This window comes from Astatotilapia calliptera, chromosome 18 (genome assembly GCF_964374335.1).
Source record: "Astatotilapia calliptera chromosome 18, fAstCal68.1, whole genome shotgun sequence".
Lineage (NCBI taxonomy): Eukaryota > Metazoa > Chordata > Actinopteri > Cichliformes > Cichlidae > Astatotilapia > Astatotilapia calliptera.
This window is the reverse complement of record NC_137439.1, coordinates 33120904-33147897: the sequence shown is the minus strand read 5'-3', so window position 1 is coordinate 33147897 and position 26994 is coordinate 33120904. Positions and strand designations below refer to the sequence as shown.

General features: G+C 41.2%; 1 protein-coding gene across 6 annotated transcripts in view; it reads right to left on the bottom strand.

Annotated features, from left to right (window-relative positions):
- The window catches only part of astn1 (astrotactin 1), a 476318-nt gene that overhangs the window by 342592 nt on the left and 106732 nt on the right, over nt 1-26994 (bottom strand). For all 6 annotated transcript variants that reach the window (XM_026150134.2, XM_026150137.2, XM_026150138.2 and 3 more), the window contains exon 2: nt 13352-13533. In XM_026150134.2, the coding sequence (XP_026005919.1) occupies nt 13352-13533 (182 nt within the window). The remainder of the gene's footprint in view (nt 1-13351; nt 13534-26994) is intronic.

The window sequence follows — 26994 nt, the reverse complement described above, 5'->3', positions numbered from 1 at the left end:
AGATCCATCAGATTCATCCTAGCAGTTGATTGATGGACAATGTACGCTAACCTTGCAGTAATTAAGCAACATATTTCTGTGCTGGGAAGAAAAAAAAAGATTTTGTCCACTATGACTTTTTCATGTTACTGATGCAAACACATCAAATTTGGTTTGTTAGTTGTCTCTATGTGATTATGCAAAATATTTAAATTCTAATATTTCTGTTTGAACTTCACTAAATAAACCAATCTGTGGCATCACAAATGTAGAACTGTGTAAAAGTTTTGAGTCTTTATACTTTACTTGCAAGGATCCAGATCTTCTCATTATAGTGATCTCGGGCAACATCTCTCCAGGGTATCTGAGCATCTTTCACAGTTTTTCCTTTCGTCACTGGCTGCTTCTTCATGCATTTTCAATCCAGTCCTTGTTTTTTTAATCTTTTTCAGAACAATGCTTTCTTGTTAAGCCAATATACAGTGACCTATAAATTACTATGAATTATACGAAGCGGTGGCAGGCCAAAAGGACTATGTATAACACACGAACATTATCTGAAAATCACATCATTAAGAAACAGGGAAAACCTGAGAAAACCCGAGAAATTCATCTGACCCTTCAGGTGACCCGTCTACAATTCTCTGAAGCCTCATCTGAAATGGTGTTAGTGGCTGTCAAGAAGCCATTCTTAAGGAACTGAAAAAGTCTGAAAAACACCCAGTTACACACTGAAAATCAGTGTTAATGCGTCCTATTTAGTGACTAATGTTAATCAAGTCATCAACGTGTACGGAGCAGGTCAATACAGAGCTACAACCGTGAGTATCAACAAGCAGTCTGCAAAATACAGTGATGGTTTAGGGCTGCATTTCAGCCAGTGGTGTTGGGTATCTTGTGAAATGGAAGAAATTGTGAATGCAAAAAAGTAAAGGAAGATTTTTATGCATCATTCAACTTTTGGGTTGCATGGTGCATAAAAAAGTTCTGGTCAGAGTCCTCAGCTTTCAGGCCCCTCTTCTGTCAAACCAACTTCTCATTTGGACTTGGAAGACAGACCCTCTTTACTTTTCAAGGCTAAAAAGTCTCCTTTCTGATAAAGCTTATAGTCAGACGTGGACCTGATGACCCTGAACTATTCATTAATGATTCTCTAATTATGCTGCTGATGGTGCTTCCCCACGTTTTTCTTCATTGAACTCTTTTTATTCTCGGTGTGTTTATAAACCACTACTATATTTAATCATTAGTTAAACTCTGGCTCTCACTCCTCTGCTCTCTTTCCCCTCGCCCCCAACCGGTCACTGTTGATAGTTCTGCTTGAGGTTTCTCCTTTTTAAAAGGGAGTTTTTCCTCCCCACTGTTGCAAAGTGCTTCCTCACAGAGGAACTGAACTGAATTTAATGCAATACCTTTTATAAAGTGTTTGACTGGATCAGTATGATCCCAGTCTAGAGTGATCGCAAATACACTCTAGCAAAAAGAAAATACCTGGACAGAAAAACACTCAATGAAACAATCACTATTGAGGCAGTGTTGGATCATCGCAACAAAGAATAGACCGAAAGGCAGACAACGTCCAAAGAAGAGTTTTGGAAACTTTTCCTAAATATGACTTAAAGAAAGTACAAGAAAGCTTGTCGAAAAGAATTCAGGCTTGAATTTGGTCATATCAAATACTGACTTTACAAACTCTAGTGTTTGCCTAATTTACTGCATTTCCATCTGTGTTTGCAAGAAACAGTCATTTATTCATGTAGTTTAAAAGGGCAGCCACCCACTGTCGTGCTAGATAAGGGAACATGAAGTAGTGACAGTATTTACATGCACTGAATCAGTTATTGGCTATTCTGCCATTAAGGTCTTATTAGGGTTAAACTCGTGACATGGCCCTATGACACAATGTGATTGAGCATCCTTTCTGTGGAGAATTAGCCAACTGAAGAATACACCCATTAACAGCGCTTGGCAGAAAAATACTGGGAGTAAAAAGCTTGTCCTGAGCAGCTTTGTCCTTCTCTCACAAGAAGAGACAAAAAAACAACAGGAAATGGAAAACAGAGGCCAACGGGGCCAATTATTTCACAGTACAGGAAATAAGGACCAATAACAATATTTAATAAAAACGAAAATAGCTTAATGTCAAACCAAGTGTTGCAAGACTTAAAACAGGCTTTCAGTCCTCTGTGCCATCAGAAATATTTCATATTTATTAGTCAAAAAGATAAAAATAAAGAACAATAGGACAAAAATAAATATAATTAAAACAATGAAACCTTGTATAAACCTTCTGTGTGAAATTGCATGAAATACCTCCTAATGCTGATCTTTTACTGTCCTGCTACCAACCAGTGCGCTGCTGCTGACGCCTGGTGCAAGAAACATGGAACGCTGAAGTAAACGAATCAGCTCCATCGAGCAGCCTGTTGCCAAATATACCTAATCTAACTTTTCGAGTCAGGATCAGATCGATATCAGTTTCATCTTCCCATAATCCAACCATCCCACCGTACAACCAAGAGGACACAAAGGATATGTTGCTAACCACATTTCAAAAGACACTCCCAGGTCCAGTATTCATGTCCTGATAGCTTAGACCTTTTAAAAAGGACACTTTAATTAGGGTCTAAATATAGGAAATATGATTTTTTGTATTCAGTTATAACTGATATATCAGCAAAACTACACACTGAGCCAAAACAATATGAACAATATTCATATATTTAGTTTATATAGTTTTCCCTTTTATCTTCAATGTACCAGATTTTACTTTTATTCATATGCTAAAAATTCATATTAAGCAGGTTTCTGCTCACCTGTGTGCATATCGTTTCCAAAATGTCATCTGCACAAATCCAAAACTCATTTTTACACTTGCTCATGTGTGACTAATTCATTTGGTGGCACTGAATGACAGCTACCAGTTCACTGTGTTTCTACAAATACTCGGAAAATTAGAAGTGTGCTGCAGAATGCAGGGAAAATAATAGTGCAGGTGTTCTGCATAAAACCTTGTGATATTCAGTTAATATTACTGTGGGATGCACCTGTCATGTCCCAATGAACAGAAAGTCATCCAGTGACAGTAGATAAGCACACTTACGGTATCAACTGCTTATTGTTATTATTATTATTTTTATTTGAGTGCTTAAAAAAAAACATATTACTTGTGTTTTATTTGAGAACTTCCCTTTACAGCCCTTGGACATTGCTAATTATGCCATCTAAAGAGTATCAGCAAAATCAAATATGGTCAAGGTCAATGCTTTTAATCCCTAAATTGAATCTGTACATTTACAACTATACCATTGATAAATGTGTAGCGAGGTCTGGCACGAACTCTGTTTGGATTACTTTCGGGGTCAGTGCATGTCTCATTTAACCTGATTAACATTTATGGATTAAATCACAGCAGCAGTAAAAACATTTCCTTGTTCCTGTTGGCTCGTGTGGCCATGAAGCAAATATTACGGCAAATATACAGCAGCAGCTTGAAAAAGGGAAAAAAAGTGAAAAGTCATTTTGCATTTTGTGTTTTTATTTTTTTCCTGTCTTTTCTTTCGGTCTGTATAGGAAATTAAATTGAGGCCAAAAGTCCACGGTTCATTTTCTGTTCCTGTAATGTCCTCTACACTTGCAAAGGGACAATAAACCGGTGAAGCAGCATGTAATGTTTCAGCTCCTATGCAAGTCTGATTTATTAAAAGCATGCTGTCTGCTTTATAAGGTACCGGCCCTGGATGAAATCCCAACAGACAGAGGAAATTATTTGATGCTGAAGCCATATCTAGTCTGACTGATTTCTCTTATGTGCGTGCTGAGACACAGCTTGATGGCACATGAGCGAAAAGAAGGAATACATATTAGAAAAATTCAATCAAACATAAACAGAGTTTGTGGTTTTCATGCACATAAAGCTCAGAGGTCATTAATGTTAACATTCAGAGTTAAATCTTTATGTTTACTCATAATAATTGGTCACTTGGGGATTTTCTACCACCTTACAAGAGCATGTGATCAGCAAGCATATTTACACATGAATAAGCTGCATCAACATGCATTTTAATTTTTGAGCCAAAGGAAACACATTTTACATAGAGGTGAAGGAAACCACAGGATAATTGCTACAAAGTAGACCTCTTTATTACTGCAGACCTATCCATACAGTTATTGGTCATGTGTTCTGCCCCTTTAAAGCTGTAGCAGACTGCTGAGAAAGCAGTCACTCCTCCACATTTTTCTGCACGTGCAGAAAAGTGCAAATGCAAATTCCTCGCTGACAGTTTAACCAAAATCATTTCCAGTGGAAACTGGCCGACATATCCTCAGCATAACCATGTATAATATCCACAAACTTAAAAACAGCTTATACACACACAGTACGGTAATATTATGTTGAAGCACAGTACGTATCACTCCGCGAGGCTCCGCCTACGATAGCCGTAATGCTCCGACAATCCATCAAGCGGTGCGGCTTCGTAGCTCAGCAAAGTCGTACTAAAACATTTTTTTTACAGATTTTTGAGCGCCGTGTACATAAAATCGGTTCGAGGTCACCAGAATTCATACATAAGAATTATAAGGGGCACTGTCGATTTTTTCAGAAAATCAAAGGATTTTAAGAGCAACTTATTTTCCGAAAAACACGGTAATAACGACGGCCCGCTAGCATGCGCTACCAAAAATTGTGCTTTGATGTGCATCTGACAGACGAAAGCTAAACCAGTTCCACACCACTGAAGCTGCAGCATTTTTACAAACCAGTTCTGGTTCGTCTGTTTCATTCAACGATCCGCTTTCGCCCTTCTCATTCTCCGTCGCCGCCATGCTTTTTCTGCGTATGAAAACAAAGGCACTGCGCATGCACGTTTTACTCATATTCTATGGCGATATTTCATTTTCTTATCATTGCCCAACATTATACCGGTATTACCGTGAACGGTATGATATGGCCCAGCCCTAGCCAGTACCTATCCCAGCTGTCTCAGGGCGAGAGGCAGGGTACACCCTGGACAGGTCGCGAGTCTGTAGCAGGGCTAACACAGACACAGACAAACATTTGTACTCACATTCACTCACGCATTCACACATATGGGCAATTTAGAGTTTCCAATTGACCTATTCCCACTAACTGCATGTCTTTGGACTGTGGGGGGAAGCCGAGTACACGGAGAGAACCCACACAAACGCGGGGAGAACAATTTCTTCCTCATTTCCTTACTTCTTTGTTTTATTTATATCTTGCACTACTGCAGTACTGTTCATATGTTTGATTTTATATATTCCCTAGATGGTTTCTGAATCTTGAATCATCTTGTCATCCAAATCGGTGTGTAATTTTGGACTTCTATGGCCATGAGATGAGATTACATGAGAAGGAGAATTCTAAATGTGTGCTATCACTGCTGTCCTTGTTCCTCTCCAACACATGCCCAGTAGGCCACATTGTAGCAGTTGCTTTTACTTCTGTGACACTGAAAAACATACAGAAGAATTTTGATGACTATCAAACATCTTCCAAAACTAATGCTGTCTTCACTGTGCAGCTAATTATGGGTGTTAGAAATGATCATCAAATAATTATTTCATGAAAAAGCCATTTTATTCTTTTGATTGGTGGATGCTTAACGGCTGAAAGAAAATAATTAATAGAGGAATGGATGCAAAATCTGCCCCTAGAGCCACCTTAAAGGTGAGGAGTTTTTTGATCTTTTACAAACAGGTGTTTCAAAACTGTAAACACTTGTACAACTTTAAACTAGCTTAAAGGGCTCATCAGTGACCCCACAGTTATTCATCAGGGCAGCTATTAAACTGTTAAAAAACCCACAAAAACAGCAAAAATCGCTGCTCTTCACCACGTCAATGCTTCTGTCAGCTGCTAACAAAATGTAACATGATAAATAATGACTGATTTTTCTTTAACAAACTCATAAATGATTCACTTACTCACACAGGCATATTATTAACTACTGTGCTTCAGCTTTAAAAGGCAAAGCGTCGGCTTTTTTCTTTTAATTAGAAGAATGATTTCCATTTGGCTGTTTTGCCTTTGTTGTAAAACCAACCCACGGCGCTCGTTGTCTGCATCAGAGATTCAGCAGCACTACAAATAGGCCAAGCATTTGGGCTGTGTGCCTTCCTGACAGCCCATAGGGAACCTATGGATTGGTTTGTCTCGCTCCGCAGGCTTTTCAAAAACACGCCATGCTGTGATGCACATAGAGCAGCTCTGGAGGCTGGGATCCAGCCGGGGATCCTGCTTTACAAGTGGTCAGGGCCACATTGATTTAAGGTTTATACGATCAATGCTATCAACATGGGTTTTAGGAGGGTCACCACATGAATGTCAATATCCCCAAGAGCTGAGCTGTGTCACAATGGCCATCCCCTCCCATAAGCTGTTGGTGTGTGTGCACGCGTGTCTTCCCTTAACATTGAAGCTTGTACATTTTCAAAAACACTAACCACTTACTGTGGAATGAACAGTGGTACAACATAAAGGGCTGCCACTGTGATTTCTCTACAGTCATGAGAAAACACTTTATGATTTTGCAATAACATAAACAGAGATTTACCAATTACCATGTTAGCATGTCAAGAGATTCAGGTGGAACCCTGCCAATTTAGTGTGCTACAATTACACTCAAATAAATAAAACATGAGATTTTCACTGGTTTTGGGAGTTTTGGACTTGGTTTAAATAAATCTGTCTGTTTCCCAGAAAAACAAACACATCAACATTTTAACATCGTGTAAGGATTTTATCTTTTATCACGATTACTTTTTCCTTGGCAAAGTTAGACAGCATGAGGTAGGGTGATTATATAAACACTTACAAACGATACTCTCTCATGTGGTGATTTGATGTTGTTGGTTTATTATTGGCAGTGTAAAGCTAGTGTCAGCAGTGGTGGTGTGGTAGGGAATGTTTCCCTAGTGTAGAAAGTTCCTCACTCGAGGTGAAGGCAGCCTTGACCCTGACCTCTCCTCTAGCTCCCCAACCACAGTTTGATTAGCACCATGTCACTTTGGTTGCAGATGACAGCAGTGGTCACTGATCCTGAGGCCTGCACTACAAAGCAGGATTTGGGCCTATCTGGGTAACTATAGCGATAACCCTGGGTTTCCTGTTCTTCGAAGGTGCCTTACTTCTTACCAGGGAACTAGAGACCGACAGGTAATAACTGCCCACTAACCAATCAGTTTTCCAGAACATAGCATCAGCATTCTTGGAAGATCTCTTAGGACACTACACAGACAGATGGAGGATCTAAAGGTTTTCAATAGTTTCTAATGTCTGAAGAGCATTACTATTAAATATAGATTCTTAGATGCAGCTTTATTTATTTATTTATTGGCTTATTTGGACTCCAAAATCCGCACACAGCTTAGACTAAACCTAAATTTGAATCCTTTTTTCAAACACTGCCAGTTTTCTTTTCCGGCTTCATACAGGCTGAACTTTATTAATATAGTAGATCTTATCCACTCCTACTGCCCTTAAAGTGCACACAAATTCATGCCGCGCTTTTAATACGAAACTACTGTCGAACGCTTTTCCTCTCAAACACACTGTTGCTGTATTTGCAGAAGCTGTGTTGCTTTTACTCTGTGTTATGTTTAATATCTTCATCATTTTCTAACATTACAGTTTTGTCTTCCTTTGTAAATCAGTTGCTTCTGCTGCCAGTACACTTCTCCATAATGGTGATTGGTCAGATGCTGCCAACATCACCCCTTTCATGAGAATGCCAGGAGAAGCCTCATGTGGCTGCTTATTCTGACTGCCAATGTTAGTGTAAGTGAGTCTAGATAATGAAAAGATACCCTGGGTATGTTGGACATCCTTGGTAGTGCAGTCCCTGTTGGGGCCACTGTGTTGCACCCCTCTCGACCCTGTGTTTTGCTGCCCAGTGCTCGATGGTGATCTTGCTTAGGCCTTTTATTGCGATTCAGGTTAAGACTTTTGCATTTCTATGCATTTACCACAAATTTTCTCTATTGTATTTTCTCTAACTGAGTTGCTTGTGTGTGCGGTATGCTATTTTCATTTGTGCTCTTTCAGAAGCGTTCTAGTTGTAGCCCTTTGTTTTCATTTAGACATTTTTCTCTCCTTAGTGAGGCAGAACATCATCTTGCTGGGAGGCATATTTGGTGAGCTCCCCTCCCCACAGATATACATGTGATTAATTTCATTGTGTTTGCAGTGAGGCACCACTGGGTACTCCTCAGTGTAGCATGCCCCACAAGTGGGCTAGCTTTTACCTATTATACAATAGTAAACCTTCTTTTTCATTTGATCATATTTGTGATTGTTTCTAAGCCGTTTTCTCCATCCTAGCAGCTTCAACACTGTTCGTAATTGACTTCTGTTTTGTTGAATAAATTGTTAGAATTAGTCTGCCTCTCTGGTAAGGGTCTGTGTGCCTTTATTATCCACTGATAATTAAGTTTTGTTAAAGCAATATTTCCTGTGGTGGAGTTCCTCAAGTGGCATTGTTGTTCTCTCTCCTATTTCCACATTATTACCCTCACCACAGTAGGACCTGCAGTCTTATTTCCTTGAGGGTTAATGTCCATCGCACGATGTGTTCAGGCTTGTATCAAGTGCTTATTTCAGTTTATTCTGATGGAGCTCCCACATGACAGTTCATTTTTCCTAGTTAAAGTACATCTGGTGTGCTTTCCACCTTGCTCTTTTTAGAACATCATTTTTAGTCGCAGCTAAAAATGTCTGCTAGCTGACGCATTGCAGCCATCCCACCCATAGTGGAGAACCAGTCTGCCCATAGACAGATTAAAGAGCCTCATCAGCTGGGTTTAGATTTGCTCTAATTGCTGACTCATCAAAGCATTTTCAGCGCCCTGCGCCGTACAGATGTGGGCGCCTTCACCCCAGAGGTGAACATTCCCATCAGAAAAGAAATGTCGAGTAAAGATGGCCACTTGGAACACCTTTGTACTGACTGGCTGTAACCCTTCACTCTCAAAGGGACAACTGATAAAATCCTCAAATCCTTTTTTCCATTTTTTGGTGTGCAGGTTTTTCTTTGAGTTTTTTGCAGGTTTTTTCCTCCTCCAATAGAACCTGACGTTCATGTTTGTTCATCTGCTTTTTTTCAAGTGGGGCTGGATTTTTACTGGAAAAATAACAACCTCCTCCTCAGCTGTGGATTATGTATTATTAAAGTCATCTCTCATAGTGTAGTTCTGCAATAGAAAATTTCAAGCACTGAAACCCATTTTCTTAAAGGTCTTGGAATAATATGTAATATATAACAGCTGGATTTTGGTTTTTTTTAATAGAGTCTCTCTTTGTGGGAAATTGTGAATTAATCTTCTCAGTTTCATATCTTAGCTGCATGACAAAACACAAATCTAAGCATGAAATACCCCCCCACACACACACACAAGCTTGACATCAGAAACAATCATCATTACATTTTTTCTTTTTGAAAACAGATCTACCAATGCAATTTAGCAAAAGCGTTTAAGAATAAAAGTACTTTTCAGAGAAATAGTTGGCCATCCTAATACTGATAATGATGTAAGCATGAAAAATGTCTACTGGAGAGCCTATTTCAGTCAGACCCAAACGAAGGTTTAGCCTGAGTCGCTGCTGCCATTAACATAGAGCTCTGACACTCTGAATCTAATAAAAACCTCCTAATAACTTCAAAGGAAACGTGTTCCTTGAGGCCTTCGACACAGGTGAGGTAAACAAAATCTGTCCACACCTGCTGACCACCCAGCAGAACTAACCTCGTCAGTAACCTTCCCAACGATTTGCTTCTATCTGTGAAAGAAAACAAATTAATTCCACTTTATCTCATTACTAATTAACTTTTTGTCTTGATTTCTCCATTTTTTTTCAGGCAGCACTATGATGCTTGCTCAAATTAAAAAGTTGTGTTATGGCCTCTGAGGAAAAACAATAGAGCCAAGAGAGATTCACGGGGGGAAAAACATCAAATCTAACCTCTAAGCTTGAGAATATTAGGCATTTATACAATGTAATTGACTCAGTTTGTTCTGGATGCCTCTGTGCTGTATGTGATGATTGGATTGATCCACTGAGGCCCTGTGGCAAAATAGCAGCTTATTAGAATTTGGAAATTAAAAAGGGAGAAATGTGTATAGCAATGATACACTGGAGCTTAAGAGTCTTGACACATAAAACAAACATGCCACACTAAACACATCTTTTTTTAAATATATAGGGTATTTATTTGTCTTCATCTGAGTATCGCAGTTTACTTTGAAGCTGTCTGTGCCTGTAGGGTTCAAGCTGAAGTTGAGGACATGTGTTTGAACTGCCAGTGTCTCACCTGGTGTTGATACAGACATGCACAAGGTTAGTCATCTATTATGGATGACCAGCACACAGCCAGCGGAGGACACTGTGGTCACCTTGTTGGATGCGAATGCATGGGGAGAAGCTTTGAACCCTCCATGAGGAAAACCTCCAACTTTAGAACACAGCGACTGAAAAATAAACCGGCTAAACTACTGAAAATTCATTCGTGTTGTTCCATATAGTCAGAAATAATCCGTAATATTATAGCTCACTTGGAGTCAGGGGGAAAAAAAAGTTCCTGTGGCTTCAGATCCCAACTTTGCTGCAGTCCATTGAACCCGATTGCCTTTTAGGATCAGACCCATAATAAGCCTGGCTTATCCTCAAGCTTTAAAATGATGGAGTCCCCCCCAACAACCACCCCATCCTCCTTCTTAGGTATAAACAGTCTCAACGGTGTGGTGTAGTGGCCAAGCAATGAACTGTGGCTAATTGGACATTCCTGGCTGAGCTGACCTGGCTAAATTGTGCAGACCTGGGACTAATTTCAACTAATTTCATGAGTCTGGTAAAAAGATAGCACTGTAAGACAAATATGAATTTTGCAACCACAGGATACACTTTCTGCGGGCCTTTGGAAAGAATGCAGATTTGAGACGCTTCCAAAGTCGATCTTGTATATACTTATTATGACATCATCAGGCTAAACTGTTGATTTTCTTTTACAACCTCGTTTGTCCACATGGAGATCAGACTTAAGACTGAGGTCTGCAGTCATTAGACTGCAAAATTAGAATTTCAAAAACCTACATCGCCTTGTTCTCAAGTTATTGCAATCACAAGATTTTCAGAAACCCTGACCTTTAGGTCGAGGTCACAGTGATTCGAACTCGAGATTTCTAGTAGATACACCCACGGTATCAAATTGAAACGTCACTTCATTCTCGAGTTTTACAAGCCCGGGTGTCCACGCCCGCCCAGCAGGAGGACGACAATACCCCGACATCTTTTACGGCTGAGGGGTAAAAAGCGAACAAGCACGTATGTATTATCTGCAGCTGGAAGGCACTATCTGAGGACGTCCCCCTACTCTCATAAATGTTTCTGTTTACACCTCTGTGAAACACATTAATCCAACAGTCTGACATGCCTCTTGTTGATGCAGGTCTGGCACAGATATACTCATCTTACCAAGCGATACGGAGTTATCAACATGAGTTTTAGGAGCTATTTGGAGTGTTCAATGTCACTTGATCCCAGCAACTGGTTTGGTAAGTCAAGCATTAAATGTGACACCAAGGTTGAGCTAAACTGTGAATCATTCTTCTTTTCATTGCTGCAGCCTCATTGCATCACCACAGAGTAGAATCGTTTCTAAACATTTGGCTGTGATCTAATGAAAGTGTCTTTTTTGCTGCTTTTATTTAGACATCATCTGCTCTGCGTACTGAGTGCTTCCAACCTGAGGTCTCCTGTGATATACAACAGGAGCAGGTCCAGTTACAGGTGTGCGGTTGAGCTAAAAAGCCTGTAAAGCAGCCTTCACGGGATCTTTTCTGTATCCATAAGGAGCTGAACGAATGACACAGCTTTGGATTTATAGGTCGAGGACTCCAGCCGGGTGGCAAGCTGCAGCGGGGCCCGGGCAGCACAGTGGCAACACCACTTCCATCTGTTTCCATGGTCTGCTCATATCTGCATGCTAATCCTTCTCTACCCACACCTTCATGAAAAACACCCCGGTGGCAGTGCTGCCGCTGCAGCTCGTTCAGGATGAGGAATGAGCGGAGCACGGAGCACAGAGACATGGACCTGAGGTTGATGGGATGTGAAATGCAGATAGAGCAGGGAGTAAAAATCTGAGATTAGTGGAAAACCAAAGGGGCGAGAAGCAGAACTGGCACCCTGGCTATCTAATTTCCACATAAAAATGCTGTCATCACTGAAGCCTGCGCACCTTGTAGATGGACTTGATGTTTGCTAATACATGTAAAACATGCAGAGGAAAGTCAAAGTCAGTTATCCGTCATTATATTAAGGTCTGAAGGTCAATGACATTCAGCGGGTGTTGAAGCACAGCTCCGTGCCTCCGTTCAGCAGATATAGCTGCTGGCAAAAGTCTTCTCAAGCTGACTAATCATTTGTGTATGCAGCTATAATATGCTTTCAATGTCTGAAAATACATATCATCCATCAAAGCACGATTGTAATGTCTTTGGGCTAGAAAAGGGCACTGGGAGTAGGTGTGGCATATCTAAGATCTAATAAATATACATTTCCTCAGGCAAGAAGAGGAAGCTGTGAGATCTAAGGATTCATTTCCTTCTCTGCCGACAGAGCAGATAAGGTTTGATACAGTGTAAGCATGCAAAAATCTATATTTTGCAAGTGAAATGTAGAATTTCATAAGTATATGTTTTGCTGCCATAGTTTATATAGCACTAAAATGGCTAACAGTAAATACCCTTTTTTCTTTATCATTAAAAGTCCACTTTGACCCCATCCATGCCTTTACAGTCATAAAACACATCCTTACCCTATAGCAGGCTGGATGCGCCATGCGCTTAATATATGTTTGATCTAAATAACTCTGGCAGACATGTGACTGTGGTGGAGACTGAGATATCACATATATTGGGTCAAAAAAAAACCCTCAACATACTACAGAGTGAACTGCAAGACAGAGGGAGGCTCGGGGGGGATTTGTTGCATGTAAAACAGTCATCGTACCATGACAGAAATCTACAAGATTTGTCTGCTTTTTCAGAAAAGAAATATGCGGGTTGTGCTGTTTCATTTAGAAGCAAAAACAAAAAAATGTGCCATCTTATCAGAAAAAGACAGATCTCGGAGTCGTTTTGTTTCAGAGAAGAAGAAAAAACAGTGATGTCGTTTCATCAATTTGATCTCATGTCAGTTTTAATTAAAGAAAGAAAAAAAATCTTCCACCAACATTTTTCATTTTGCTAAATTTTGCCCAATTAAAAAGTTCTTATATGTGTCAAAAGAAAATGAACAGCAATATAACATAGCACTTTCCAGTTTTAGCTCTTTTTAGCACTGAGGGTTTACCATCACAGAGATGTGCAGGATGCGGAGCTCCTCCTTCGTAGAGACATTGGCTGGATCCTCAGTCGGTTCTGGGAGGCTCAGGCTGCCGTCTTGGTGATGGATGTGGAAGAGCAGAGTGCCATTCTCCAGCCACTGCTGCCTCCAGCGCACTAGAGGGATGTCCTCCGAGTTCCCAGAGATCTCTTTAAAAACATAAAAGACAAACACAAGGGCACTCAGAAGCTTTCTGCTATTGCACATAAAATATTACCAATATCTTGGAAGAGACCCATTTAAATTTGGACAGTTTACCAGCAAATGGCATCTTCTGATACTGGAAGGTTCAATCGTGCAGATATCAAATATGACAGAAAGTTAGCGAGTGAGCAGTCAAAGGCACGTGCAGTTTTAACTGCACAATAAAAAAAACACACTACAAGCGTTCACTCAACTAACAAAATAAGACAGAAGGGACACATATTCAATTTAATTTAATTTATTTACAGCAGTCCTCCTCTGTCAACTGTCATGTCATGGTGCCTTATTTTGTAAGATAAAGATTCTACAACAAAGAAAACCTCAACAACCAGACAACCCACTACAATCAAGCACTTGGTGATAGCTGGAAGAAAAAACCCGATATCACAGCAAAGTGTGTGATAGACAGGCCGGTCCATCGTGCCCATTTAACACTTCGCTTCTCCAAAACGTGAAATGTACACACATGCAGTAAGATGCAGTAACAGCAGAGGAAGATGTTTTATTTCAGGCCAAAATGAAAATAATCACGGACATTTTAACACATGTACATGTAGATACATATTAGCCTCCTAGCTTAATAGTTTCTGGCGATTAAGGACTCTGGAATGCACTTTATACGTTTTTTACTCAGTACCGACTTCATGCCTTTAAATATGTTATCTCACCCTGCCGGTAATGCAATTCCTGCATGCATGTACATTTCACACTTTGGAGAGGCAAAGCATAAAACACGGTGGACCAGCGTGTCTGTTACAGGTTTTGCCGTGATACTAAGTTGGAAGAAACCATCAGAAGATACAGGCTCAGGGAGGGGCAGCCCCTGTAAGACAATAACAATTATACAACTAAACGTCTTTACGCAGAAACAGAAACATCTGACTTATTTTAACCTCTATTGACAAAACAGTGAAGGTTTGTTTTATGTCAGTTAGGAGACAACAGAGAAAACATGTGACAAGAGAGTGATTGAAATCATCAACCTCTATATTCCACATGATTAAAGTAACATATTTACACACATTCATAGTCCCCAGGGGACGAATCCTCCCACGTCACTCGTGTTTTTCACATTCCACAACAGATCATTGCATACTGGGTGCTAGATGAAGAGTCAAGGTTAATCCCTTTACACTTCCTCTAGTACCACCATCAGGTTGGACTTTCAGAGCATTTAGCTCAAAATGCCACTTTTACTAAGTATAACCCACAGAGATCATCATCTCTGTCACCTCTTGTTTGCATGGGTAACAAAGTTTATTGGCATTGTCGACCAAGACGCCTGCAATCTGATGAGCAATTTCATATTTGCAGCGCTCGGCACCCGTAACCTGAGAGATTCAAGGACAGTCATGACAGTTTTGACATTTTCTATTACAGTAATTCATTCATTCAGTCTGCATTGTCCGGAAATGATTTATGCAAATACGTCGAAATGGATTGCACTGTTTTAGCGTTTTTCTGATCCCTGCTTATACCACTCCCACAGCTGACAGCCGTTATATCCATGGAAAAAGAAAAAAAAGAAAAAAAATAAACCCACGAGAAAGAAATGAGTAAACAGTGATTTTATGGAAGCAGTGGAGCATGAGAAACATTGTGCTTTGTGTCATACCTCAGCTCCCAAGACAATAAATTCCCCTCCTAGCTATTTGAAATATTAGTGATGTACGCCAAAACACACAGAGTGCAGAAATGGAAAACATTATGAATGCATGGCAGAGCGTTATGGGTGATTTTCTGTTATGTAAGTGTGAAGAGTAGCAAATGCATCAGGTTCATAAGTTAGCAGAAGTCCTGGAAGACATAAATCGAAACAGAGATCACTTAAATTGCAGCTTAAGTGGAATATAGCGTATGTTCCAGATGTGATTTTATGACTGACTTTCAGCAGCACTAAGGAAAGCAAGGATTTGGTGATCAGATCACGGTCTAGGATCAAACTGGTTAGGTATGTTGTACCTGAACACTATATTATATTGCATCAGGTTGGAGTTTCAGAGCATTTAGCTAAAAATGCCACTTTTACTAAGTATAACCCCACAGAGATGCTATCATCTCTGTCACCTCTTGTTTGCATGGGTAACAAATTTTATTGGCATTGACGTGCAAATCAACAGATCATTGCATAAGTGACTTGGACTGTGAGACCTACATTCCGCCTCCAGATTAACACTTTCATTCATTTATTCATGCATTCATTCAGTGAGTGACTTATAAGCCTATAGAGCATGGAATGTGCGGAAGTGCTTCAGGAAGGTGAACGCGCGCAAAGCTACTGGTCCGGACGGGATTCCCGGCCGCGTCCTCAAGTCATGCGCGGCTCAGCTGGCTGGAGTGTTCACGCACATCTTCAACCTTTCCCTCTCTCTGTCTGTAGTCCCAGCCTGCTTCAAAATGGCCACCATCGTCCCTGTACCCAAATCCTCCACCATCTCCTCATTGAACGACTGGCGACCTGTAGCCCTGACCCCCATCGTAAGCAAATGCTTCGAGAAGCTGGTCAGGGACTTCATCTGCTCTGCACTACCCGACTCACTGGACCCTCTACAGTTCGCATACCGCCACAACAGGTCCACTGATGATGCCATAGCCCTGACACTACACACTGCCCTGTCACACCTGGAGAAGAGAGACACGTATGTGAGAATGCTGTTTGTAGATTACAGCTCAGCATTCAATACCATCGTTCCCTCGAAGCTGGACAGGAAACTGCAGGATCTAGGACTGAGCAGCTCCCTCTGCAGCTGGATCCTTAGCTTCCTGTCTGACAGACGCCAGGTGGTCAGACTGGGCAGCATCACCTCATCCTCCATCACACTGAACACTGGTGCTCCACAGGGGTGTGTACTGAGCCCTCTCCTGTACTCACTCTACACCTACGACTGCACAGCCACTAACAGCTCCAACATCATTGTGAAGTTTGCGGACGACACTACAGTGGTGGGTCTTATCACCAATGGTGATGAGACGGCCTACAGGGAGGAGGTCAGCGCCCTGACCCACTGGTGTCAAGACAACCATCTCACACTCAACGTCGCAAAGACAAAGGAGTTGATAGTGGACTTCCGGAGGTGCAGAGAAGTACACACCCCCATCACCATCAACGGCGCTGCTGTGGAGAGAGTGAGCAGCTTCCGGTTCCTTGGTGTACATCTGGCTGAGGATCTTACGTGGTCAGTACACACAAACAAAACAGTGAAGAAGGCGCAGCAGCGCCTCTTCTTTCTCAGGAGACTGAAAAGATTCGGCATGAGCCCCCGCATCCTCAGGACCTTCTATCACTGTGCCATTGAGAGCATCCTCACTGGATGCATCACCACCTGGTATGGCAACAGCACCGCCTACAACTGCAAAGCTCTCCAGCGAGTAGTGCGGTGCTCTGAACGGATAATTGGAGGTGAGCTTCCCTCCCTCCAAGACATCTACAGGAAGCGCTGCCTGAGGAAAGCGGGGAGGATCATCAAGGACTCCAGTCACCCCAGCCATAAACTGTTCAGACTACTTCCATCAGGAAGGAGGTTCTGCAGCATCCGGTCCCGTACCAGCAGACTGAGAGACAGCTTCTTCCACCAGGCCATCAGACTGCTGAACACGTCATAGACACCTCAGCTTCACTACTGGAACTTCAACATTATGCACTCCATACTGTACAGTAACGCCACTGTTTTGCACATATTCAACTCTGTATATTTTATATATTTTATTATTATTATTATTATTATTATTTTATTTTTATTTTTTTTACTATTTAATTTGTAAAAATGTGTATACACACACACACACACACACACACACACACACACACACACACACGTAGGAAAATATTTAGTATACACATCCAGAAATGCATACACTATTATATATTGTACATATATTTATTAGTTTCAGGTTGGCCATTCTTGTATTTTGCTCGTTTGTGTTGTTGTGTTTGCACATCTCTGTTGCTTGTGGGGCTCGCACACAAGAATTTCACTCGCATGTGCTGTGCCAGTGTGCCTGCACATGTGATGTGACAATAAAAGTGATTTGATTTGATTTGGAAGACTCTTTGTCTTTATGTCTCACACAGCTTCATGTTTCTGTCGCAAAAGCATCTTTAACTACTACCAGTTATTTTGACTCTTCATATTCAAGAGTCTCATAAGTAAAGTAAGTAAAAACTCAACTGAAATCTTTTAACATGAGAGTCCTAACAGAGAAAAGAATAAGGGATTACATTTCAGCTTACTGGCTAGTCTTCATTAGCTCCATGAAATCAGTTTACAATCCACATTTACAACTGAATGACCTGACAACCATACATTAAAATCCCCGTATTCCCCATAATATCATACTGTATTCTAACAGAACACTCAGCTCTCAGCAGATCTGTTGACTTATTTGTCGTTTAAAGCGCTTCGAGTGCTGCAGGAGAGTAGAAAAGCGCTATATTAGAATCAGTCCATTTACTTATTTGTGGTACCTAAACTTACCAAAATAGAACAGGAGGCAGAGCTTGTGCTGAACTTGTGCCACATAATAAAATGGGAATGACATGTAAATTCAGTTATATAAAACAAATGAAATGTATATTTATATAACATTTACGTGAAAATAAATAGAATTCAGAAATGAACAAACTCTGGATAAAACCCTTTGAATTGTAACCAAAATCCAGTGTCTGAAAACTAAAAACAAAACTCACAAAATCAAGAAAACTTGACAAGTGGAGAAATGTGAGACTTTCACTTGACAGAAACTGAGACTTGTGTACTTTGTGTCTTTGTATTACAGTTTTTATGATTGCTGGCTGGAGCCATTATTTCCATTTAAAATTCTTATTAGGAATTTGCACATCAAGTCCTCTTTACTGCCACCATTTAAAGTATGGTTCACAGTGCACATCCTCACCCTGTTTATGGATTACTTTGGAAACCAATGCCTCTGAAATAGACTATTACGCTAATTGCTAGCATGACCCAGTACAGTGCACAAATCTATTATCTAAATATATTACGCTTGCTCTACTGCTATACAAGCTATCAAATAATTTATACCATAAAGAACTTAACCGAGCAGCAAACACAATGGTAATGCATAGCAGAAATAAAAAGTGAGGATGAACTGAAAGCACCCAGTCCATTAACAAACATTCCATAATTAATCAAAGTCCACAGTGTTTGGTGCAGCGGAGGACTGATTGTTGCAGGGAGAAATCACAATATGCAAATAATAAAGAGGATTAGGCGTGATCAAAAGAATAAGCCCAGGACTCATTGATGAAAACAGTAAAGTAAAACACTCAGTAGGACAGGAACAAGGACTGGGAAAGCATGGGGAGGCTACACAGCAGTGCACTGGCAAAACACGAAAGTGCTAGAAACACCCAGCGCTATCAGCACTAAATCTACTTAAAGCCATGTGTGGAGAGCTTTATATAAACACAGGCTAACCACATTCCACACTAGAGCATTACGCTGATAAGTGGCTGAGACGTAGCTGCAAGCCAGATTTTCCTGCTGATCACAGGCTTTTGCACAGCTTGCCAAACTTCAGGGGCATGTATCACCTTACACAATTTTAGCACCTGCACATCATGGGACCTCACTGATTCAAGGCTTCAAATTCTGTATACATATATATAAGTTCTATCTTTGCACACATTTCATGTTTCAACATAAAGAGAAAAAAGCAGAGAACCAAAGGGTAAAAGGGAAGAGTAATTTTTACACATAAGCTAGTAATTAGGAGAGTTAGCAGCCTGCAAAGAGCAGTTGCAGACTGTCCCGTGGCACTGGAGCAGCTTTGCCAAGCCAGAGAAAATTTACTTAGGTGATGTGTTCAGGGTTATACAGGTTGATTTTTACATAATTAGCATTATTGCTACGAGTTTTTACTTATTTAGGCTGTTAATCAGCCACAGAAGGTTGAACACATAAATTACTGCATTGTGCAAAAAGAGCAAGCAGTGTTGCTTCTGAGGATATCAAACACAACTGGATTTGTTGAATAGGTCTTCAGCAAGTGCCAAGCTATAATAAACAGCATGCTTTAAGTATGAGAATGGATTCCATGCCATATATCAGACATCAACTACACAAATACAACAAGACAATCACATTGCTGTTCTGTTGTCGGGTCTTTGGCACCTTGAGGTGACGGATTTGGCAACAGATAAACAAAACAGGACTGAATTGAATTATTTTTTGCTAAATGGAAAAAACAGATTGTAACATTAAGTGTGGGTCTATCCATTTAACGATACACTCATATGTTCTGTTTCAGAACATATGAGTGTATATTCTGGCACATCAATCTCTGAATGTGGGGCAAACACAAATAAATGATTCGTCTCTGTTTCCTGCACAAATCCAATTTTTTATTTTCATTTAATTTGGAGGCTGTTTACTTTTCAGTTAGATTTGTAACGCTCTGTTTTATTTGTTGCTTGAAAAAGTTTTTATTTATTTATTTATTTTATTTTTTCGAGGGTATGCCCCAGGGCAGCTGTGGCTACAACTGTAGCTGCCTCCACCAGTGTGTGAATGTGAGCGTGAATGAATAATGGAATTGTAAAGCGCTTTGGGTGCCTTGAAAAGCGCTATATCAATCCAATCCATTATTAGTAAATGGTAAATGGCCTGCATTTGTATAGCGCTTTTCTAGTCCCTAAGGACCCCAAAGCGCTTCACACTACATTCAGTCATTCACCCATTCACACACACATTCACACACTGGCGATGGCAAGCTACATTGTAGCCACAGCTGCCCTGGGGCGCACTGACAGAGGCGAGGCACCGGACACTGGCGCCACCGGGCCCTCTGACCACCACCAGTAGGCAAACACGGGGTTAGCATCTTGCCCAAGGATATTTGGCATGCAGCCAGGAGGCAGCCTGGGATCGAACCACCGACTTTCTGATTAGTGGCTGACCTGCTCTGCCACCTGAGCTACAGCCACAGTAGTAGTAGTAGTAAGTAATATAAAATACAAATAAAAATGTCATATTCTTATGTGCAAGGATAATGGATAGGGTTAATCACTGATAATGATTTTAAAGGGTTAATTAGTCCCAGTAAAGAGTAAAGTTCTTCTTCTATCACTGGAAGGATTTCATATGTATGCCTGAAAGGCTCTCTCTATAAACACTTACCTGCCTTAAACTATTCATTGAATGAGCTGACGCCACTGATATTTTGTGCACACTCTGTACACGCATAAGATTACAATACAGCACTTCACCTTGTGCTCTGTGAGTGTGCACCTTCTTCGTCGGACAGCCCATTACACTGATTGCTGGCAAAGGACGCTCTTGCAAGCTTGATAATAGCCACAACCCCTATACAGATTTTAACCTGTTTATAAACCAAAAACACTTCATGCTTTCACCATGACTCAGCTGTGTGCGTGTGCGTGTGCGCTTGCCTGCATTTGTGCGTTTGTAATTGTTTGGCCTGACAGTAACTGATGCCCTCATGTCACAGTGAAGAGGGACTTCCCTCGGCTCATAAATAAGATTTAAGAGTCCCGACTGGTTTTAACCTAAATGCAAATCATGTGCCAGAGTGTGACAGGGCACTTTTTAAAAAGGGGGCTCTCTGTCCCTGGGGACTAGTTTGCCATGAGAGCTGGATTAATGAGACCACCACAGTATTCCCTCTAACCATACACAGTGCCACCCAGCAGAGACGAGGCAGGAGAACAAAAGAAAAAGGAAAAATGGAAGAAAGAAAAAAGAAAAAAGAGGAAACGGAGTAGGGAGGCAGGCTGAGACAGAAAATTGGAGAGGAGATGAAGGGAGTGGAGGAGAGGAAGAAAAGTAGCCACCTACCAGCATCAAAATGAATCAAAGTAATCTGATTAGGCTGCATTATTAGTTTACCTCCTCTGAATGCAGATTTGCACTACCATTTAGTTTAAAGGAGTTTTAGTGCCTTTAGAATTTAATTTAAGTAGCCCTTATCTTAAGCATTTTGAAAGCAGTAACTTTCATGCCAGCATAAACTAATGGATAGCAGCACCACAGAGAATTACAACACGAAGCATTTTAACATTCCCTTGGTTACTGACAGAGCACAGACCACCCAATGTTATTACCGACAATTCAGAGTGTGCTTTGGGGCTGTCACAGATCTCCCTTACATGTGTATCGTTAGCACGTTGAGTGTATTGCATTAAATTCAGTAAAATCTCACTCCACCTCAGGTCGCAATGATTTCTGCTTATTCAAGCACAACTGATGGAATTAGAAAATTCTTAAGGGTTTTTGCATTATATCACCTGTTAGTTATAAAGTCCAGATCAAAAGTTTGAGACCACTTGAAAAATGGCACAAAATCTTTTTTTCTTCTTTTACAAGGATTTTTAATTTAGTCTCATTTTGCCACATGCTGTCGTGTCCCATTGTTCTGGCATGCACAACACTTATCGTGTCAGAGCGATCGTGGCTCAAGAGTTGGGAGTTCGCCTTGTAATCGGAAGGTTGCCGGTTCGAGCCCCGGCTTGGACAGTCTCGGTCGTTGTGTCCTTGGGCAAGACACTTCACCCGTTGCCTACTGGTGGTGGTCAGAGGGCCCGGTGGCGCCAGTGTCCGGCAGCCTCGCCTCTGTCAGTGCGCCCCAGGGTGGCTGTGGCTACAATGTAGCTTGCCATCACCAGTGTGTGAATGTGTGTGTGAATGGGTGGATGACTGGATAGGATGGGTATCGTTTAGGTTTTATCCGATACCGGTGCCAAACCGTTACTTTTGAAACGGTGCCGGTGCTTAAACGGTGCTCAAACCGGTGCTTAAAGAATCGAGAACACAAAATTGGTCCAAAAACCTCTCATGTTTAACTGTTTTCCACTTTTTCTTTGGTCATTTTAGCCTTTTTGGCCAGGGTGAAGGGAGTATCTGCCATCAAACAAGAAGACAGCCGCATGTAACTACGACGGTGTTTGCTAGTTCACCTTACACGCATTAATGTAATAACGTGGTTAGCCTACTAAGCGTAAATTACACACGAACAACATTAAGCTACTCACGCAGAGAAGAATGGCTGCTGTTGCCATCATCATCCGTCATCATTTCTGCTACACTGGCAGGGCTAGGGGCCAGGACTCTCCTCTTCGGGTTCTTGGGGGATGTTGCTAACTTCGGGTCTGATAACAGGCACCACACCCGCAGTAGATGTGCTCAGTGTGAGGTCTCGCAGCAAGCTATCAAATACGGCGCGTTTCTTGGCTTTTAAAAAAAAAGCTATGCGTCGCCAGGTGTTTCATCAGATTTGAGGTGTTACTTCCTTTGCGCAGTATCACCTTAAAGTACTTGTTGCTGGCTGCTGAGTTTGCATCTTTTGCTGTGAAGTGTCAGCCAGACTTTTGACCGCTTTGCTTCGGGCATTTTTAATCTGTAGCTCTGCTCTAAAAGAACGTACGTACCTGGGCCCACCTACTATCCTCGGAAACATAAAACGATTGGCTAGAATCTAAAGTGTAAGGGAAAAAAAGCACCGAAATAAAGCACCGAAATGTGTACTGCTTTTCGGTCTGGTTACTACCGTTTATGTCAGAACCGGATACCGGTACCCATCCCTAGTCTTTGGAGCCAAAGAAAAACGATTACAGGTCACCAGAGAACTTCAATCTATACACCTAAAAACCACAAACCAGGCGAGAAATTTGGGTGTAGTGATGACACATTAGGACAATAACAAAATCAGCTTACTATCACCTCAAGAATATTTCAAGGATAAAAGATCTGATGTCTCAACAGGACCTGGAAAAACTAGTCCATGTATTCATCTTTAGTAGGCTTGATTACTGTAACAGCATCTTTACAGGTCTACCTAAAAAATCAGTCAGACAACTACAGCTCATTCAGAACTCTGCTGCTCGAGTCCTCACTAAGACCAAAACAGTGGACCACATCAGTCCAGCTCTGAGGTCTTTACACTGGCTGCCTGTCCGTCAGAGGATAGACTTTAAAGTTCTGATGCTGGTCTATAAAGCTCTGAATGGTTTAGGACCAAAATACATCAGTGACCTCCTGACCCAGTATGAACCTTCCAGATCCCTCAGGTCATCTGGATCCGGTTTTTTATCAGTTCCCAGAGTCAGAACCAGACACAGAGAAGCTGCATTCAGCTTTTATGCTCCATATATCTGGAACAAACTCCCAGAAAGCCTCAGATCAGCTGAAACACTCAGTTTATTTAAATCCAGGTTGAAGACTCACCTGTTCTCAGCTGCATTTGAATAAAGCACCAAATCCGCACTGTTTTACGTTTAAGCTTAAATTTCAAAACGTACTCCTTTTTTTTTCCATTTTAAATTATGCTTTTTAATTGTTTTTGTTTTTTAATGTCTCTGTAAAGCACTTTGAATCACCTTGCTGTTGAATTGTGCTATATAAATAAACTTGCCTTGCCTTCAGTCTCAATGACACTGCTTGATTAAATATAGATTTCTATATAACTATAATTAGGGCTGCTCAATTAATCGAATTTTAATCACGATTACGATCTGGGCTTTCAACGATCATTAAAAATGACTGAGCCGATTATTAGCCCCTCCCTCATTTATCCGCGACACCTTAAAGGCCGTCTGTGAAAATATTGTCGGGCATAAACCAGTCCGTGGCGCAAAAAAGGGTGGAGACCGCTGATTAAGAGGACCCGAGGGAAGCTCGGAAAGCTAAGCAGAAGTTATTTGGAGAGGAGAGTGACTGCCGTTGGTTGAAAAGAGAGTTTAAAAAAAAACAAAAACTTCAGTGGTGTTGCACACTATTTTATATTATTTTTTAAAGTTATTGTTAACCCTTTAAAGCCGGTCAGAGCAGCACGCTCCGTTTTGCGTAACTATTTTTAAATCCCTGTAGAATCTGAACCGTGTAAGCTAGCGCAATAATTTGTTTTGCATATGAAACCGGAGGAGTTGTACTTACATCTGATGCCATCAGCTTGTCCTCGGTCACGGTTTCGTTCCACATATAGCTTTGCAAAAATTGCATAAAAAGCGCTTGCAGGAACAAAAACATAATATTCCAGAAACACGCTTTGCCGTTACTATCAGCTGTTCGTAACACTTCCCACAGTAAAATGATGCACATGCTGTTTTCTTTGCAAATTTGCATCATAGGATTGTTTTTTGTTTTTCCTGCAGTATATAAAAATTGCTGTATCTCCAAAATAAAACTATGAAGACACTCAAAATAAATTTCCTGTGGTGGGAAACTATTTTTTTGCAACTTTATTGTATTTAAAGTTTTGAGGGATAAACCTCTTAAATTTCTCCAAGTAGAAATATATGTAAACAAAACAAAAACGATTTTCAATTTTTTTTGTAGTTTATTGCACTTTTTTGCAATTTATGTAATTACTATGGACTTAATGCATACATATTATTAAAATATGGGCTATAACAGTTGTATTGATGTATAGCAACTTGAAATGCTCCCACAAATGGCACTACAGCATGTAAAAAAAATAAATAATATAAGCTCTGGTGGACTTGGTTCTATGGTAGGTCTTAAAGGGTTAAATAAATATCGTCAAATAATCGTGATCTCAATTTCAGTGAAAATAATCGTGATTATCATTTTTGCCATAATCGAGCAGCCCTAACTATAATGGAAAGCACTGACCGGCATTTTTGTAACTTTTCTTTTAATTGAAATTTTTTATTTAACATAATATTGGCTATTCAGTATCTTTCTAATATGTTATATCCAATAACGGATCAGCTAATATATATTTTCAGTAAAAGTGCAACAGACTAGAGAACAAACAAATACAAACAAAACAAAGCAAGAAAAACCCTCAAAATAAATTGTTTCAGGTTACTGGCACAATTTTTTAGATTTCTAAAAACCAGCTGACCAGTGTTTCATTTATCTACACCTACAACGTTGGTGTAGATAAAATGGTGGTGGAGTTAAGTAGGTTGAGTAGTTTATGTTTGAGTTTTAGCAACTTTCACATTTACTTTCACTGTTATTGCTTCAACACAGAAAAGAGAGGCTACTTCAGACCCAACTGAGACTACATAGGGATCAGATGTTAGGGTCCCTGGGTCGTTGACCCAGTGTTTTGTGTTTTTGGTTCTTTGATTTTTGTTATTTCATTATATTCTAGCTTTGCTTTATGGGTTTTAGGATTATTCTTAGTTAAGGTTCTCTGGGTGGGGTTTGGTTAGAGTTTTAGTGTTCTGGTTTTCTGTCTGTGTTCCATAGTTGCTGTCTCCCCTGTCTGCTGTATTCCCACGTCCAGTCTGTGTTATGTTTCCTGTTTTACTTTGAAAGTCCATGTCTGATGTTAATGTTTCTGGTTTTGCTTCCCCTTGTCTCGTTAGGCCTGATTTGCCCCAGCTGTGTTTCCCTCCTGTTAACCATTCCCTGATTGCTCCCTCTATGTATTTAAGCCCTGTGTTTCTTTGTGTCTGTGTTGTGATCTACTCTCACTGTCAGCGCCGTCTGCCTGGTCTTGTAAGTTTATTTGGATTTTTGTTACGTTTGGCCACTTTTTGCCACTTTTTGCCATCCAGCAATAAAAGTTGAGTTTTGAGCTACTTTCTGCCTCCGAGTGTCTGCACTTTGGGTCCTTCCACTTCCACTCCTGCCTGCACACAGCTTTAACCTGACAGAAGATCACGACCAGAACATGGACCCCGCAGACTCTTCAGCTTTTGAATTCAACGCTGAGATGGAGCGGATGATTAAGCTCTTTGACCACATTGCTCAGGCCAACGATTTGAGGACCATGGTAGTTGGGCTAAGCGCTGTAGATGCCATCATTTGGAGCAACCCTCGGCTTACTCAGCTTTCTACGGACACTGTACTGGGCAGCTCCATAGCTGCCTGGAGGGAGCAAGTCAGGGCTGGCGAGCTTGCTCTCTCTACCTGCACCTCCACTTCTTTTCCGCTGCCCCAGGACAACACACACTCACCACCGGCCTCAACGCTACCACAGACTTCCTCTCCTTCCACACACCAGCCGGGACCTCTTTCACCTGCATTTTTCCTGGCAGCTATGTGGTCGGACGATGAAGAGGTCTCAGTTTCTCCGCCAGTTTCAGTTCCGTCATTCAGAAGGAAACGACGCCACCGTCGCTCCTCTCTCCAATCTTCTGTTCTGCCACCTGTTGTTCCCGCTGGGGGTTCTGGAGACCCGCTCCAGCCATCTTCCGTCTGTTCCCACTGGAGGGTCCGAGGAACCGCTTCGGCCGTCTTTTCCCGCTGGAGGGTCCGAGGGGCCCGTCCAGCAACCACCTGCGGCTCCCACGCCGTCGCCTGCAGCGCCACCACCCTCGCCTGGTCCAGCCTCCGAGTCTTCACCCTCGCCTGGTCCATCCTCCGAGTCTTCACCCTCGCCTGGTCCAGCCTCAGCCTCTGTGTTGCCTGGTCCAGCCTCGCTCTGTCTAGCTTCGTCCTGCACGTCCCGTCCGG